At 42.5% G+C, this 18822-nt stretch overlaps 1 protein-coding gene across 1 annotated transcript; it reads left to right on the top strand.

Moving 5' to 3' along the window:
- Positions 1-293: 293 nt before the first annotated feature.
- Positions 294-18726, top strand: LOC118560426 (NACHT, LRR and PYD domains-containing protein 12-like; the record flags this gene model as incomplete). Its single annotated transcript, XM_036131414.1, is given in 8 exon segments — positions 294-365; positions 525-753; positions 879-2661; positions 3609-3782; positions 4677-4850; positions 18025-18071; positions 18220-18346; positions 18348-18726. Coding segments are annotated over 8 exon segments (2985 nt in total), but the record flags the coding sequence as incomplete, so codon positions are not given.
- Between the last annotated feature and the right edge of the window lie 96 nt (positions 18727-18822).

Below are 18822 nucleotides of genomic sequence, written 5' to 3' on the forward strand. Positions count from 1 at the left end.
TGCTCCTCTAAATTTGCTTTTGAGTTTAAGAATAAGGCCCCAGAATGAACTGTGCGTAGGAAACCTTTCTGAAAGTAGTGCAGACACACACTTTGACATTTTTATACTTTATAAAGTCATCTGCAAACTTTTTTATTTCTTCTTCCTCTTGTTGACTTCTTTGTGTCATGTTCATTTCAGTTTTTCTGTCTTAAGGACTTTTACTGTGAAGCTTTTGGTGATTTCATCTGTGAAAACTGCTGGATGAATATTTACTTCCTTCCTAATTGTTCTGGTTCCTCCACAGAGTGGACCAGCAGAACTCAGAGATTCCCAGAGGTCCGTCTGCCCGGCAGCATCAAACCCAGCTGGACTCCATATTTATGGTCTGTACATGTACAACAACTACTTTTCCATCGGTTCTGTTCAGTCGTCTCCATGCTGGACTTTGTGGACCAGTGGACCGTCAGTCTGTCCAACATGGTTCTGATGTTTGCATCCATGATCTCAGTCTGATGTGTCCTTCATATATTATTCTGTTCCAGCTGCTGGAGGACAACATTGTCACTTTTGTGAAGAAGGAGCTGAAGAAGTTCCAGAAGGTTCTGAGTCCAGATGACCCAGACTGCTCAGAGAGTCAGAGAGATGATGAGGAGGTGTTGGAAGGTGAGGATGGAGAGCAAAGGAGGAGCAGCAGAGAAGCACTGATGAAGATCACTCTGAACTTCCTGAAGATGATGAAGCAGGAGGAGCTGGCTGACCGTCTGCAAAGCAGTAAGAGGATTTCTACAAAGATCTAACCTGATGGATAAATCACACATTTACTGATGTCTGAAGAGATGGAATCACATTTATTCACATCATCTTCTTTTCTGATTTCACTTTTTATGTTCATTTAGAACATATTGCTCCAATTCAACATAAACTAAAATCTGGTCTGAAGGAGAAATTCCAGTGTGTGTTTGAGGGGATCGCTAAAGCAGGAAGTCCAACCCTTCTGAACCAGATCTACACAGAGCTCTACATCACAGAGGGAGGGACTGGAGAGGTCAATGATGAACATGAGGTCAGACAGATTGAAACAGCATCCAGGAAACCACATAGACCAGAAACAACAATCAGACAAGAAGACATCTTTAAAGTCCCACCTGGAAGAGATCAACCAATCAGAACAGTGATGACAAAGGGAGTGGCTGGCATTGGGAAAACAGTCTTAACCCAGAAGTTCACTCTGGACTGGGCTGAAGACAAAGCCCACCAGAACATCCACTTCATATTTCCATTCACCTTCAGAGAGCTGAATGTGCTGAAAGAGAAAAAGTTCAGCTTGGTGGACCTTGTTCATCACTTCTTTACTGAAACCAAAGGAATCTGCAGCTTTGAACACTTCCAGGTTCTGTTCATCTTTGATGGTCTGGATGAGAGTCGACTTCCTCTGGACTTCCAGAACCAGGAGATCCTGACTGATGCTACAGAGTCCACCTCAGTGGATGTTCTGCTGACAAACCTCATCAGGGGGAAACTGCTTCCCTCTGCTCGCCTCTGGATAACCACACGACCTGCAGCAGCCAATCAGATCCCTCCTGAATGTGTTGGCATGGTGACAGAGGTCAGAGGGTTCACTGACCCACAGAAGGAGGAGTACTTCAGGAAGAGATTCAGAGATGAGGAGCAGGCCAGGAAGATCATCTCCCACATGAAGACATCAAGAAGCCTCCACATCATGTGCCACATCCCAGTCTTCTGCTGGATCACTGCTACGGTTCTGGAGGACGTGTTGGAGACCAGAGAGGAAGGAGAGCTGCCCAGCACCCTGACTGAGATGTACATCCACTTCCTGGTGGTTCAGACCAAAGTGAAGAAGGTCAAGTATGATGGAGGAGCTGAAACAGATCCACACTGGAGTCCAGAGAGCAGGAAGATGATTGAGTCTCTGGGAAAACTGGCTTTTGATCAGCTGCAGAAAGGAAACCTGATCTTCTATGAATCAGACCTGACAGAGTGTGGCATCGATATCACAGCAGCCTCAGTGTACTCAGGAGTGTTCACACAGATCTTTAGAGAGGAGAGAGGAGGACTGATCCAGAACAAGGTGTTCTGCTTCGTCCATCTGAGTCTTCAGGAGTTTCTGGCTGCTCTTCATGTTCATCGGACCTTCATCAACTCTGGTGTCAACCTGATGGAAGAAACTCAAACATCTAAGGAGTCCTCAGACCCTAAACTAAAGTCTTTTCACCAGACAGCTGTTGATCAGGCCTTACAGAGTCCAAATGGACACCTGGACTTGTTCCTCCGGTTCCTCCTGGGACTTTCACTGCAGACCAATCAGAGACTCCTACAAGGTCTGCTGACACAGACAGGAAGTAGCTCACAGACCAATCAGGAAACAGTTCAGTACATCAAGGAGCAGATCAGTGAGAATGTGTCTGCAGAGAAAAGCATCAATCTGTTCCACTGTCTGAATGAACTGAATGATTGTTCTCTAGTGGAGGAGATCCAACGGTCTCTGAGATCAGGAAGTCTCTCCACAGATAAACTGTCTCCTGCTCAGTGGTCAGCTCTGATCTTCATCTTAGTGTCATCAGCAGAACATCTGGATGTGTTTGATCTGAAGAAATTCTCTGCTTCAGAGGAGGTTCTTCTGAGACTGCTGCCAGTGGTTAAAGCCTCCAACAAAGCTCTGTAAGGACACAGATTGTTGCTGCTTTTATTTATGATAGTGAGAAATCTGCTAATGAGGCAAATATTTACCCCGTTTACACTACCCTTTTATAACCGAGACGAGACCAGTCCGAGCTCGGTAACTGAGATAACTGTAAATACGAGTGTAAACGGTAAGCAGACTGAACTGGACCGCACTAAACATAACCGGACCGCGCTAACTGCAGACCAGTTCCTGAGTAGGTCTCGGACTGGTTTTTTTTGTCCCGGTTATCTGATAACGAAGAGCGCATGAGCAGACGCGTCATCCCCTTACAGTCAGCTGACTGTCTGCGGTTTTTCCGCCGTGTCTGGCTGCACGTCCCGATTCACACTCCATTCAGACAAATTTCAGATATTCATAATAATACTAGCTTCCTTACCATGCCACACGATTTCCACAGATGATTCTGCTTAGCAGTGTGATGAACCTCAGTGTCTGTCGTTGTTTCCTGCGTCTGTAAATCCTTATTAGACATTCGTTTGTCTTATTCATGTCCCAAATGCCGACTCTGTCTGAGCATAACTTCCTGAATATTACGGGCACCGCCATTTTGATTTGCTTTGTCTTCAATCCCAGAAAACAGTAGTACCACAGATCGTCACTAGGAGGCGAGGAGCAACCAAGGAACCGAGATAAGCTTGGTGTGTAAACAGTCGTCAGAACGAGGCTCGGCTTGGTTAACTGATCCAAGCTCGGACTGGTCTCGGCTCGGATCAGTTTAACAAGGGTAGTGTAAATATGGCTATTGATTCATGTTGCTTCAGTTTATTTATAATGAACCAGTTCACAATAAAAGGCAACATAAAGACGTGTAAAATCAGACAGATCCATCAATCTTTCCAAGGAGAACATTGGTGACTGTAAAGAAATCAACAATATTTCTGATGAATTGTTTAATATCAGAATTTTCTCCCTGTCTCCTCAGACTGAGTGGCTGTAACCTCTCAGAGAGAAGCTGTGAAGCTCTTTCCTCAGTTCTCAGCTCCCAGTCCTCCAGTCTCAGAGAACTGGACCTGAGTAACAACAACCTGCAGGATTCAGGAGTGAAGCTTCTCTCTGCTGGACTGGAGAGTCCAACCTGCAGACTGGAAACTCTCAGGTACAAAGTTCTCCATCCTGTTGAGACCAGATTTCTGTTTATTACCTGTTAAAATGTTGTGAGTGAGTGGTGAGTCGGTCGGGTGTAGTCGCTGTTGCTGCCCAGGAGAATCTGGCCAGAGCGCCCAGAATCCACGAGACCCAGCTATGGGACTTCTTTTATGGAGACAGAGATGATCTACTCCCAAATCAACTCACCCATGCCTCTGATGCCAAGGATCCTGCTTCTCCGCCGAAGGCTTCAGTCAAAGTCTCAGCTCCTGCTCAGCCCGCAGCCAAAGACTTAGTTCTTGCCCAGGCGGCCACAGAAAGCCCTGGTCCTGCTTCGCTGGCTGCATCAGAGGAGCCTGCTGCTGAGCATCTGGACGACACAAGTTCAGCGTCCGACGCAAGCGCAGAGCACGCCATTTCGGCGTCCAACAAGGGTGCCCAGGAGGGGTCCTTTGCCAACTTGTGACGCGGGGACCAAGCTCCCATGAGGGGGTCCAGGAGGACCCGCCTCTTCTCAAGCTTCTCAGAAACATGACAAAAATATTTACACACATATTTAACAATCAATACAGTAATATATCTTATATCTGCAAAGACTGTACATTGTACCTCTTAATATTTGCACCGTTTATATGTATGACAGTCTTACATTTTTATATCAGTGCATTGTTTAGACCTGGCTTAAAGCCAGAACCTTCTGCAGAGTTTGTGTCTGTTGGCAGAGTTTCCATCCCAGTGGAGCTCTAGTCAGGATTGATCTGTCTATGTGTCAGATGTTACTTTTTATTACCTACAGAACAAATACTGTTTGATTTCTATTTTATATTTCTTAAATTCAACTGAGCAGAATTTTCTTGAGCACCACTTTCTCGTGTTAAAATAATTTGTAATTGTATGTCTGCAGTTTGTCAGGCTGTCTGGTCTCAGAGGAAGGCTGTGTTTCTCTGAAATCAGCTCTGAGCTCCAACCCCTCCCATCTGAAAGAGTTGGACCTGAGCTACAATCATCCAGGAGACTCAGGAGTAAAGTTGCTGTTGGCTGGACTGAAGGATCCACATTGGAGACTAGAAACTCTCAGGTATGGAGGAAAAAAAAAGGTATAGATGTACTTTATGACAAAGTTAAGACTGATTTATGACCCCAGATCAAAACCTCTTCAATTAAATCCCACCCATCCCCCTCCTACACCTCTTATCACTTGCAGTAATGAAGCACTCACTTAAGCAATGTTATTAAGGGAGAAGTCCAGTCAACAAGGAAAAATCAGTGAATCATTAGCTATACCTAAAACTAACTAATCAATAAGAAAATAAAATTGTAATGCCCATATTTGGGCAATAATGGCCGCCCGACATCACATTCTGTGATGTCTCTGTGCGGTGAGGCACTGCCCTCTACAAGCTAATTCAAAAGGAACTGTTGTACTCAACTGCAATCAACAAAAATGATTTCAGATTTCGAGAAGACGTCATCATTGAAATTCATGAGAGCTATTGTTAAAGCAACAATGCTCACGTGCATGGCAGTTGGATGTAACAATACATCGGGTAAAAGTGGAAAAAACATTATTTTATTTCACCTTTCTGATTCATGATCCACCATGGGTTCTTTTTTTGGATTACCTCCTTGAAAAGAGAGGATTTGGCATTGAACTTCTTGCCAGAGAGAAAACACGTCATCTGTAGCCAACATTTCAAAGAAGAATGTCTTCAAGAAGACATGAGAGCGACACTTTTCGGTAGGTTTTTCTTTGTTATAATGTAGAATTTGCCGGAACATTTGTTTACCCGACCAGAGGGGTGGAGGGATACGAAACACTTGGAAAGAATGATCACTGTTGCGAAGCCCACCTATATTATGCGACTTTGGTCTAATATTTCTAAAGTCGATTGTAAGTTTCATGAGTTGTGGTTTGCAGTTTTTTGGGCTTGTTTCTGAAAGTGAAGTCGATTGTTTGGGCTCTAAACTAAGTGACACTGAAATATCCCTCCGCCTCTTAACGCGCTTCAGCTCATCCTGACAGCAGCAGAGTAAACTCAGAAAGAGCCGCTCTGCCCATATTTTCTGCAGTTCACGGTTGCAATAACTGCTGAAAGTAGATTAGGCGGTGCAGATCACCATTTTGAAGAGATTGGTTCTAAAGATGAGTTTTATACTCATCTTATAACATTGCAGAACCCAACCCATAAACCGTACTTTGAATCTTTCTCAAATGCTTTTGGATCAATCAGCATTGGACACTACTAAATTAAGTTACACTACACACCGTGTAAAGTGGACCATAGTAACCCTCCTTTGATAAAAATAATAGGGGAATGGCAGGTTTTTGGAATGTAGGCAAAACAGAAAAAACATAGCATTGTTCCAATCGTACAACGAATCTGCATACACAGTGTACACTGTGTTCACACATAACCCAGTATGGTAAAGACTAAATCTAATGCCGGCAAAAATACCCCCGATGTTGCAGGCCTGTGCAGATGTCCAGGAATGTAGAAGTCCCACAAACTCCACAGTCCAGAGCCTCTTGACTCAAAAAGCAAAATATTAAAGCACATCTCAGTACCTTGTGTAATCGTGATTTTCCACATATAAATCTGGGCAATACCTCGTCCTGTGTCCAGAAGGACCTCCAAGCGATCCAAAGAAACAGCATTTCAGGAATGATGCAGTTGTGTGGTTTCCAGGTGCTTTCTATGTGCTCCACATCTACTGGCCCTTAGTTCCCACGTTGCCACATTTACTCTGAGCAACGCAGGTGCTGAGTGACTATCTGGAGTCTGTCACTCGTTATCCAGTGCGGTAATCGTCTTCTGCAAGCCCTTTAAGTTTCACTCTAGCAGCGAATAACCAGCTTACAGTAGTCCAGGTTAGTGAACAGCTAGGTTAGCTTCACTCTAACTCTAGAGTAAATGAAGGTTTTACATAGACCAACCAAAGAGACGTTGAAAAATTTCAAAATATATTCTTAATTTATTACAAAAATTGTTAAAAAATTATAAATTGGGTCCCAAAAACTGAGGTCAACATAACAAACTACAACTCAGGAAGTAACACAAAGAACTCAAGCACAAAACTGACCTAACAAACGAGACATGAGGGGAACTTAAATAGTGGCTGATCAGACCACTGCTAATTCACACACGGGGGTAATTAAACACACAAGAATTTAAACAAATACTGGTCAGCACATTACTAAATCTTTAAATTGAATAAATATTAGCATTGAACTAAGTTACAAAAAGAAGCAACATTAAAGAAATGGTAAAATTAAACTAAAGGCCAAATTTTCCCTTCCCCTGCCAAACAAATGGAACGACCCGCTGAGGAAGCTTGACAGCCATATAAGGACATCAGCTGGAGCTGATCTGTATGATTTCAGCAGCAGCTCCAGAGGAAACTGGTAACTCAAAGAAATTAATTTGTTGCATTTAACAAAAAAATACAAGAGAACTGACAAACAAAGTTAACTAAATGTGTGCACTGTAAATAGTTAACTAAAGAGTCAGACTAATGAAAACAGTTTTAAAGATAAGAATCTAAACTACTCAAATCAATATGTAAAGTAATATTAAGGAAGAACAGAAAACCGTTACCCTTCCTGTCTCTGTGTGACAGTTGGGACAGCTGTCACACAGAGACAAAGAAAAACAAGCACACCGTCCCACAGCTTCTCGTCTAAACTCTACTGTGTACTGCTAACTTGCATACTGGATATTATGACTTCTCTTTACGATAAGTCTGAGCTTACTCTCTTCAACACCAGCTAGCTGCTCCTCCTCCGCTGTCTCCTCTCATGCTTAACCCACTTTTTCTCTTCCCCCCCCCCCCCACATCTGTGCTACTTTCACAGACCGTACTCCTGTAGAAAAATAAATTTTCGCCTGCCATTCCCCACAAAATAAGAATAACTTATGACAATCAATGCCAACATATTTATTATTTTATACATCTCTTCTGTTTTTACTATCTGGGTTACAGTCAGATCAATTGTATAGTTTATTTAAATAAGTCTAAAGGTTAATTAGGAATAGTTCAATGCAGTGTCCCACAGTGGAAAGATTCAAGATGATGGTGCAAATCCTGGCAGGGTCCTCATGATGGTCTTGTAGTGGATATTAATAATGATCAATTAAGTGAAAAGAAAAGATGCATCTTTGTCTTTGTAAGTTATTTAATTCAAAGGAAAGAAGTGTTTGAATGTTTCTGTCCCCTAAAGCACTCAGGAAACGGAGTGAAGAGAAAAAGAACACACTAAACTTTTATACATTCTGGGTTAACAAAGAACGTGGGAGTAATCTTCAGAGGAGTGCAGCCACTGGTACGATCCAGTTCCTATCTAACTTAATTCCTCTCTGTGTTCTTGGATGTGGAAACAATCCATCAATGTATCTTTATTGTCAACTACATTTTACATTGTAATTGAAATTATAGTTTCAGTACAACCATCTATCGCATACATCATATACATTTGGGGGGAATGGATGACTGAGGCCTTGCGTGATAAAAGAACGCAGCTGTTAGGAGCATTTCTTCGACTGTCAAGGACACCGCCGTGACGTGGTTTCCTTAGGGCGCTGCCTTTAACTCTATGGAAAGATAGGAGCCACATTTGTGGAGGAAGAGGGGAAAAAGGCATATTTTACACTTTTTACTTTTACAGGGTAGAGTTTGAAATATGTAAAAAAAAAAAGACTCAGCACTAGAAAAGCACATATGGTGAGACAACACTCCAGCAGAGGGTTACATTGGAGGCTCCCAGATTGATGACTAGGGAAAAAAGTGGTACAGGCAGTGTCAATGGGAACCATTAACAATAAAAACGGTAATTTCTCATTTTACGTACAATCTGATGCACTAGTTTCCACCAGATGTTGTCAGCATGATCATGATAGTCACTGAAGTGATGGGTCTGTTTTCAAGTCAGCTGATTGGTATGATTTAGGTGATTACTCGGGTAAATCATAAATTGTTCTTGCTCTACCTTTTCCCCGATAAACACAGGAGGGATAAAAAGAAGAGTGATCCCAATCACCAGTTCTAAAATCTTCAATTTTCTATAAGATAATGCTGCATGTTGATCTTGGCTCAAAGTGGACTGTCCTTTCTACTTTCTTCTGTACTTTTTTAAAAACAGAAACAAGAAACAAAATATAAATCCTACTGCCTCTCCAGAGTGCGCTTTAGGCTGCCCTGTTACCAGCCTTGTACAGGTGGGCGGTCGTTGGAAGCCCCTTTAGGCAGGAGGTTCTGACCCGGATGCTGCTCAGGTGGTGTTCCCTTGAACACTTTGCACTGTGTGGCGTGGATCCAGGTGTTCCTTCCTTGGACCTTCACAGCAGTTTGGGTCACCAGCAGGTTCTGGAACGGACCGGTCCAACGTTTTTCTCTCCAGTGGCTTTTCTGGTGTCTCGGATCAGCACCCACTGTCCTGGCTGAAACTGGTGCAGGATTTATCAGCCACTGGGGTTAATGCAGCTCTCACAGTCTGATGAGAAAGAGAACGTGACAGAACCTTACAATGTTCTGACATGGAGTGTTCAAAATGAGCAGTTGTTAATGTAGATAAGTTAATATTAGGTCTTCCCCCCGCACTTACAGGCCTCCTGAAAAGGATTTCAAAAGGAATGAGATTAGCTCTGGATCTATTTCTTATCTGCATCTACATGAGAACCAGAGAGGTTTTGACCAAGACAAACCGGTTTTTCACATTTAGCCAGTTTGTTCTTCATAGTGCCCTTTTCCTTTTCTACAGCTCCCCCCCCCTGATTGTGGATGATAAGCACAGTGTGTACATAGTTGGAAATCAAGAAGTTCGCTGATTTCTTGCAGAGCTTTGTTTACAAAATGTGTCCCATTATCACTGGAAATGACCTCATGGACCCCCAGAGTGGAAGGATCTCCATCAATAAAGCTTTTCTGACAGCGCTGCTGTCTGCGTGTTTTGTTGGAAAAGCTTCCACATACTTAGAAAACATGTCCACAACCACTAGACAATATTTCTTTCCTTCAGCAGGTGTCAGCTCAATAAAAACCATCAACAGATGCTGGAATGGAAATTATGGAGAGGGATATCCAGCTTGTGGCTGTGCAGAAACCCGTAGACGGGTTGTGAGAAGCACAGATCAAACACTTTTTGCTGTAATTTTTAGCTACCATTGAAAACTCATTTGTGTACCAATATTTTTAACCAAATCCAGCATCGCCCCTCGGGATGCGTGACACAGTCCGTGCGTCGATACCACAGTTTTTCCTTCCACCAACTCACAAGCCTCAGTTAAAGAGATGAGCTCAGCTGTTTGAGCAGAGTAGTGGTGTGGTAATGGATCTGACTGCTAAACACCTGACTAAGAAGATATAACAAACCTGATTCAATTTAAACCTGCAGCAGAATGGTGATGTTAGGCATGTCCAGTAAAATTGAAGAATATTTGAGCCACCTTGCTGCCAGTAAATGAGAAGCCTTTTGTTCCAGGAGGATGATAGAAACAGAATGTGGAACAAAAACTGTCAGAGGGTTGTAGCCAACAATGTCACGTGAGGCTAACACTGCTTTCTCAGCTGCAGCACTAAAGCGCAGCCAAGCAGGTAAACCAGCTGCAACTGCATCACGTTTACTGGAAAATTAAGCCACAAGTCGCAATTTGTCACCATGAGATTGCAACAAAACAGATGACATGAAACCTGAAATTTCATCCACCATTTGAATAAATGGTTTGTCAGAGTTTGGCAAATTCAGCACCGGTGCAGAGGACAAGGCTGCTTTCAGAGCAGAGAAAGCCAGTTCTGCCTCAGACGTCCGTGTGATTCTACCAGCAGCTGCTAGTCCCCGTCCGTGAATTAAAGCAGAAAATGGAGATTCAAGCTTGCAGTAGTTTGGAATGTGAACTCTGCTATAACCTGTCATACCCAGAAATGACATCATTTGCTTCTATGTGATTGGTTTTGGGATTTGTAGAACTGCTTTAATCCGCTTAAGTGACAAGTTCCTGCTTTTATGTGAGAGAACATGGCCCAAAAATGTGACTTCCTCCTGCACAAACTGCATTTAGATTTTGAGACTTTATGGCCTTTTTCATAGAGATGTTTAAGCAGTTTTAAGGTGTCTGTCCTGCATTGACTAGCTGATTCTGCACAGATTAACAAATCATCAATGTATTAAATGAGAAAGTTTCCACAAATCAAAGTCAGGTCCATCAGACACAAGGGAAGTACTATATAAGTCATCTGAGTCATTATGTCACTGTCAGGTGTCACAGCATTTACTGCTGAGACAAAATGTTGAGGCACAGGAGCAGCTGGAAGCTTCCATTCATATGCATACAAAGATTTATCTGGGGCCCAATGTACTGCAGTAAAGTCAGAGTCCTGAGTGTGAACCGTCAGTCCATCACAGGTTAAAGTGATAGTTATGTTCTATCTACACATCAAATCTCTACCCATAACATTTAAAAGACACAGAGGAGACACACACAAAAAAATGCTTCATGGCCATGTCCACGATGGTCAGATCTTCCTCAGAAAAAAGAGTTAGGCCAGCCTTGTGCAGATCAGTGTCTCTTTAGTCAACTTTCTTTTTCTTTCCTACACTGATGACATCACCGCCGATCCCCAGCCTCGCCTCGGTCCTCATGCTGTTGACATCTTCACAGAAGGGGGACAGGAGTCCAGATCCGGGTCAGCCACCTGGAGGGCCTGCAGCTCCGCCTGCAATGGAGCGTATGGACAGGAGGGTAAAGCACCACTAGGTCTATTTAGAGGTGGAAACATGGGGTCATCAGCAGCACCACCAGCATTGTCACGCCTGTTACCCACGTCTCCAGATAAATCCTTTCCCCCTGCCGTCTGTTTCAGTTCAGACTTTCTCTCTCTTCTTGCAGCTTCTGCACTCCATTCATTCCAACATTTTACCCATTTTACCCTCTGATCTAAATCCTCTTTGTTAATCTTTTTCCTATGTTTCTTTTTCTCCCAGTCTCCATCCATCAGCTTTTTAACCTTATTTAACTGATTTATGCTCAACGTTCCACCCTGTGGAAAACCATAATATCTACCTTTCCCCCTCATAATTTTATATAATACAGAGTCTGGAGGAGGGGGAGACACCCCGAGGCCTTTGAGGTTTCAGAACCCATTTTTCTCTAGAGGCAGCACATCTCCTCGTCCTGGCTTTCTCCTTTATGAGGTGTAGAAATGCTAAAACCACCCGCAGAACCCTTTGTTTCACTTTGTCCTGTTGTTTCAAATAGACCAGCCCTGTTCTCCTGACAAGGCGAGGCCCTCACGCTGATCTTCTCACTCTAAAAATGCTGTGAAATTAAATAAGTATTAGGAGTTGATGGTTAATGTGCAATAAAAGGGCTTAGAGTACAGTCTCACCCAGGCATGATCACAGAAGTGTTTTGGATTGGGATCCGATCGGCCAGGAGCTGCTGGCAGGTTTCAGGACTGCCCTTTTTTAAACGTAGGTGGACTGAAGTCTTCAGGCTGGCCAAGCGTCCTCATCCATCATCACACAGTCCGACAACGCCAAATTATAGTGGATATTAATAATTATCAATTAAGTAAGCACACCACTTATTTTTAATCAAGAGAAAAGATGCATCATTGTCTCTCTAAGTTATTTAATTCCAAGGCTAGAAGCATTTAATTGTCTCTGTCCCCTAACTCACAAAGGAAACACAGCGAAGAGAAAAAGAAAACACTAAACTTTTACACATTCTGGGTTAACAAAGAAAGTGGGAGTAATCTTCAGAGGAGTGGAGCCACTGGTACGATCCAGTTCCTATATAACTCACCTCCTCTCTACATCCTTGGATGTAGAAACACAGTAAATCTGTAAGTATGTGAGCTTCTTTATCATGGGAAAGTTATGCAGGTGCATCCAGACCAGATATGATCAGAGTTACATATGTCAATAAAATGTTCCACAACAGTCTGTTGCCCCAGAAATAGTGGAAAGCTGTGTGCTGACCTTGTGCAAGATTGGAGCAGAAAGACTTAAAAAATAGATCAGCCAGAGTTAAGAATCATTTTGATCATAACTTTATTCAGTTTTTATTTTATCACATTTGTGGAGCTAAATCTGGAGCTGCTGAGATTTGGTTCCCTTCTTTCCCTTTGACTCCAGACTAAAAGATCCAGGTACGGAGCTGAAAGCAGCAGCTCAGAGTTCATGTGTGATTATGGAGAAAATGTCACATCATTCATGGTGACTTTTCCTCCAAGATGGCAGGAGGTTGTAGTGATGAGAGGTGAAAATGTGTTAAATGTGTTTAAAGAAGCACAGATGGATAAAATGTGTAAAAGACAAAATAAAACTGTAACTAGTTTTCTGAATAAGTGGAGATGTTTCAGTGACAGGAAGGAAGAAACAGGAGGAGGATGTTCAACATTTAGAAAAGATCATCTAACATGCAGAGAAATAAGAAGAGGAACTGATCTAGAATATGTAGTAACAGAGAGAATAATAAATGAGGTTAATTAATTTAACTATAATAATCCTTGTAAAAAGTTAGATCTTAATCAGTAAATGCAGATTAATGGTGGAGATAATCAGTAATATGTGGTGACTTTAATGCACATGGAATATTATGGGGAGGAAACAGAACAGATGGAAATGGAGAAATATTTGAATAACATTTAGAGGATAATAATTAATCCTGTTGAATGATGGAAGATGGATCAGAACAGATGTTCATCCAGGAAATGGATCAGTCCTTGATTTAACACTAGTGTCCAGGAATATTTCAGCTGGTAGTGAAATGGGATTTATTAGACGACTCGTCTGCAGGCAGAGATCATTACCCAGTTTTCTGTAATATTCTCCTCACTAAGAACGGCTCACAGGGAAAATTAAAGGGCCGAGGGTCTTTAATGATGCTGAATAGCAAGTCTGAATAGATTTGTGAAAGAGAAGTTCACCAGTTAGATTCACACTATGAAACACCTTAAACTTCATTTTATTCAATTTTACATTTTCTAAACAAAAAAAAAAAAAAAGAACAACCAGATCATCAAAGAGTCTTGGGTCAGAGCTGTGTTGTCAAAAAGTCTCAGATCCTCCATCTAACAATTATCCAATTACTAATTACTACCTTTAGTTTTATTGCATCAGTAACATTACTGCAGGTTCCCATCGCCTATAGAACACATTCATTTAAAGTCTTGTCAGGTTGGTTCTTCTCTCTATTTGGTACCTGGCCCAAACTTTCAGCACCACCAGTTGTAGGATGGAGGTTCTGCCTTCAACCAATCAGTTGATCTGCATTTCAAGGCTGCAGTGAGCAGCAGATTGAAGAGGTAGAACTTTGTTGGTCCCTCTGACCGTCTGAGGTGAGACCCAACAATGTAGAACTGGGTTCTGGTGATATGTTGGCTTTAAAAGCTGCTTTGAAGCCTCAGATCCATCCATTCAGAACTCATCCAGCTTGGATCAGGACCATGTAGTTTAGTTAAAAAGAGATGTAGTGAAAAGTCTATGAAGTAAACGCTAATAAACATTAAATAGTTTAAAAAGGGTTAATTAATTTATTCTTTATTAAAATTTCTTCTTTAATAAAAATGTTTATCTTTAAAATATGCTTACAATGTGTTTAAACATCTAAGTGCATAGTTGTAGTTCATTTTAATAACGGTACATGTGAGAAGTGTATTTTCCTACTCAGAGGCAGTCCTTGAATGCATCATAAGTTTGGGTGAGAGAGCGCAGCAGAGAAGCCGAGAGATCCGGTTCTGCGGCCATAAGTCAACATCTCCATGTTAAACTGGCTTGTTTTTGGATTATAAACAGTAATATGTGCCGTGGTTTGTCCCCACAATAATCCACAGTGAGTCAGTGAGCTTAAGTCCGAGGTAGAAGACACTGAAGTTTCTACTCGAAGCTTTTTGGACTGTGTTTAGCCGCTAGCTTAGCATAGCAACTAGCCGATGCTAACAAGCTAGCTAATGGACTCTAGGCTAACTCAGCTGGACCTAGGAGCTTGTAGAGGATCGTTACCCAACCGGACAACGAGAGATTGGACCCAGCTAGAACTCTGAGCCACCCGGAAGCTTTTAGAGGACCTCTGGAAACGTTGGAGACCAGGACCAAAAGTTAAGAGAGAGAATATGTTAATCTTTGGGGATCTGGGGGCGGAGTTTACTGAACCCTGGTCCAGTACACTGATCTCTGTTTATTCACTGGATTGCTGGTATATTGCTATATATTCAACATTTTAAAAGTCTTAAGCCTCCCTGAACATTCCTCCAGTAACATATTCCCTAGTTACTGGAGGAAAATATGGCGGCTGGTGGCTTCACAGTGACGTGTATTATATACGACCAATCCAGTGAATAAATAGAGATCAGTGGTTCAGTCAGCTCCGTCTCATTTTTATCCGACCAGACATGGAAGTAAACGAGTATTTTGTTAAAAAGTGAAAAAGAAGTGTTAACATGTTATTAGTGGGTTAAAACAGAAAAAACCCACAACTGTTAAAGAATACTGAATAAAATGAAGTAGTTTTATTTTATTGACCGTATTATTACACTGTTACACATTAATCTATGGGTTTGTTAATCAGTGTAGATCTATAACCTCATTGGTGAATCAGGCTGAGTTTCATTAAGCCTGTATGGTCTGACATTTTCCCCTCAGCAGGAACACTTAAAGTACTCAGGGGTTCACGCTGCGTCTTTATGCTGATCCAGCTGCTGATGTTTCCCTCTTTTCAGCTCCATGAACTTCTAGCCTGTTACAGTTTATAACCATCATCACCTTTCACAGCCACAGGTTTCTCATCTCAGTCTCTGCTCTGACCAGACAAATCTCCTCTATTGCTCTCCTCAGGGCGCTCTGGTGCTTAATTACCAAGCTGAAGGCTCAGTTTGAAGTTGTTCTCTGAGCGTTTTGTTTGTGGTCAGAGCGGACGGAATAATGACTTTCTGCTTCGCTTTTAGCCCACTAATAGTCTTTATTGGGGAATCCTACAGGAAATATAGCACTTTTTATGCATGGCAACCCCAGAGTTGATGAGTAAAGGTGCAGCTTTTCAAGCTCTGCGTCTCTCTGGTTCCTAAGTGACTGTAGAAAAAAACACTTTTATTGGTAACGTCTGGTATCAGCATAATTTATACTAATGATATCAGTTTGAGGCGGTGAGGTGGGCAGATTTTACCCCCATTGGTGCTCTGCACGCGAGGAATAAACAGTGGGAAAAATGCATAAATAAATAGTGTAAAGGGCTCCTTTAGAGGGAAGAGGAGGAATAATGGGTCTGAGCTGAAGCCCCTGATGTTACAAGTTCCTTAAAATGACCCTTAAAAGTCCACACCTAAATTACATTTAACGTAATTATGCTCACCTGAATTAAAGAGCAAGGCAGCATTCCATTGAAGCACCGCTGGTTCTGTGTCGTTAAAAACAAAATAGCATGAAACACAGCTACTGACTCTCCTATTGACTTTAATTGGGACATTTTGGTACGAGTGGAAGGACATTAAACGTAGTGATTCACGTTTTGAAGGCTGGCCGCTGATAAAAGCACCTGGGTCTGAGGGAAGGGAGGAGAGAGGAGCAGTAAGAGCGTTGAGGCACAGAAACACAGCGCATGTAGTTAAAATAATGCAGAATTAATAAAAACCAAACTTATAAAGCAGGTGGCCTAGTATTGGAGTCAGAGCCGTGACTGTGGGAGCTGAGTTTTTTCCACAGGAGAGGAGGACTAAACGGAGCAGAGCGTTTCTGTTAGGATTATTATTCATCTGGCACAAGGGACCTTTTTAGTTTATTATTTGCTCTTTGAGTGAAGCGACCACTGAGTTTGGTCTCCATATTCACAAGCATGGAAACAGGCCTGCAACGTAGGGTTAGCTTGGTGTTTGCTGGCTTTAGCTTTAATTAATAAGCATTTAAGCAAATATTATTGAACTGTGATTTTAGATTGACACCCTGAGTGTTTTTATTTTAGTGTTTTATGCAGAGAAGCACTTGTTACTTGTCTTTATTTCATTTAAAGGTCCTAAAGTAGATTTATTTTATTCACCTTTTTTATCTTCCTAAATAAAAGGGGGAACATTAACACTTTATACCAGGGGTGTCCAAACTTTTTTAGTGAGGGCCAAATCCAGAAAACTAAACAAAGGGCCACACTAGAGGTGCCATATTGCCACATGAATACTGTGTGTATTTCTAAGTCAGCTATAATGTGAAGAACATTGCAGTCAGTGGGAGCAGTGATGCTGTCCTTTGATTGAAGGATGGCTGACATGTCAGCAGAAAGTTTGGTGGTTGAGACACGAAGGACTTCACAGAGATGCTGTCAGTCATTCTGCTTCTCAGTCTGCTTTTGTTCTGATTTAACAGAGAAAATCTTTGTTCACATCTGGATGTTGAGCCCAACAGGCTCATCATTGTTTCTGCGTGGCGTCTCATCAGAGGAAACTTGGCATTATCCAAACTCTGAAAGAATTCAGGGAGGGAGAGAAGCTGATGTTGACTCTGCAGAGAATCATCACATTGCATTTCAATCAGTTCTAACTGCAGACTCTCTTCCACTTCTTCTGCATCCACCAGGAAGGAGGTGGAGAACAGCTGGATTTGTTTTTCAATGACAGAAAAGTCTTGGAGACGCTGGTTGAATTCTGTCACCAGAGATGCAATCACAGACACATATTTCTCCTTTTTAGCAGAAAGGTCGGCCTTTGGAAAAGCAGACGTGATTTCAGACAGAGCAGGGAAGTGTGCAGCATTAAAGCCTCGTAGTTGTGTCTCAAAGAGGCGGAGCTTTACCCAGAAGGCTTTCAGGTGTGCATACAGGTGTGGCACCAGCTGTTCTTTGCCTTGTAGCTTCTTGTTCAGTGTATTCAGACGATGCGTAAGATCAACTAAAGATGCCAGGTCTGCCAGCCACAGAGGGTCACTTAGTTCATGAAGAGGTCGGCCCTTCTCTTTTAAAACCTGCTCCATTTCTGATCTCAGCCAATCAGAGCGCTGCAGCACAGAGCACGTGAATTTCCCACAGCGACACTAAATCCACTGCAGGTTGTAATGTTTCATCATCATCATCATCATCATCATCATCATCATCAGAGCCCAGGTGTCTGTCTGCTCTCAGCTCTTCTTTCTTTCTCTGGATTTTTACAACAAGTGGACGTGTCCAAATGTTGGACTGGTCCTTTCTCAGTGGAGGACAATGTGTGTCTGAGAGACATGTAATGTCCATGTTTGCTGCTGAAAGAGACTGATGGTCTGACCCTCCTCCTCCTTTCAGGGTAGAGCCTGCTGGAGTCCGATGGTTGACACCAGGTCTGAGGAAGTGTAAGTGTGTTTTTCATTTGATTCATGACAACAAAGCAGCTCACATTCAACCATCTTCAAACTGTCCATCACTCATTCAGGAGTCATCATCAAAGTGTCAATAAATGATCAATAACTGCAGCTGGATTGTCTTTGTTCTCTCCATCAGATTCCTGTCAACTCACAATCGACACAAACACAGTGAGCAGAAACCTCAAACTGTCTGAAGACAACAGGAAGGTGACATATGTGGAGGAGCTTCAGTCATATCCTGATCATCCAGACAGATTTGATGATTCCTCAGCTGCTGTGTAGAACTGGTCTGACTGGTCGCTGTTACTGGGAGGTCGAGTGGAGAGGATTCGTTTATATATCAGTGAGTTACAGAAGAATCAGGAGGAAAGGAGACAGTAGAGACTGTTGGTTTGGATCTAATGATCAGTCCTGGAGTCTGAGCTGCTCTGATCGTCATGGTTACTCTGTCCGTCACAATAACAGAGAAACATCTATCTCCTCCTCCTCCGTCTCCAACAGAGTAGCAGTGTATGTGGACTGTCCTGCTGGTATTCTGTCCTTCTACAGAGTCTCCTCTGACTCACTGATCCACCTCCACACCTTCAACACCACATTCACTGAACCTCTGCTTCCTGGCTTTGGGTTCTGGTCCAGTTCTGGTTCCTCAGTGTTTCTGTGCTGATTGAGTCTAAAGAGTCTCCTCCTGTCAGAGAAAGCCTCTCCCTGTTGAACAGATAGTTCAGTCTGTTCATGTCTG

This window comes from Fundulus heteroclitus, unplaced genomic scaffold, assembly GCF_011125445.2.
Source record: "Fundulus heteroclitus isolate FHET01 unplaced genomic scaffold, MU-UCD_Fhet_4.1 scaffold_43, whole genome shotgun sequence".
NCBI classification, from domain to species: domain Eukaryota; kingdom Metazoa; phylum Chordata; class Actinopteri; order Cyprinodontiformes; family Fundulidae; genus Fundulus; species Fundulus heteroclitus.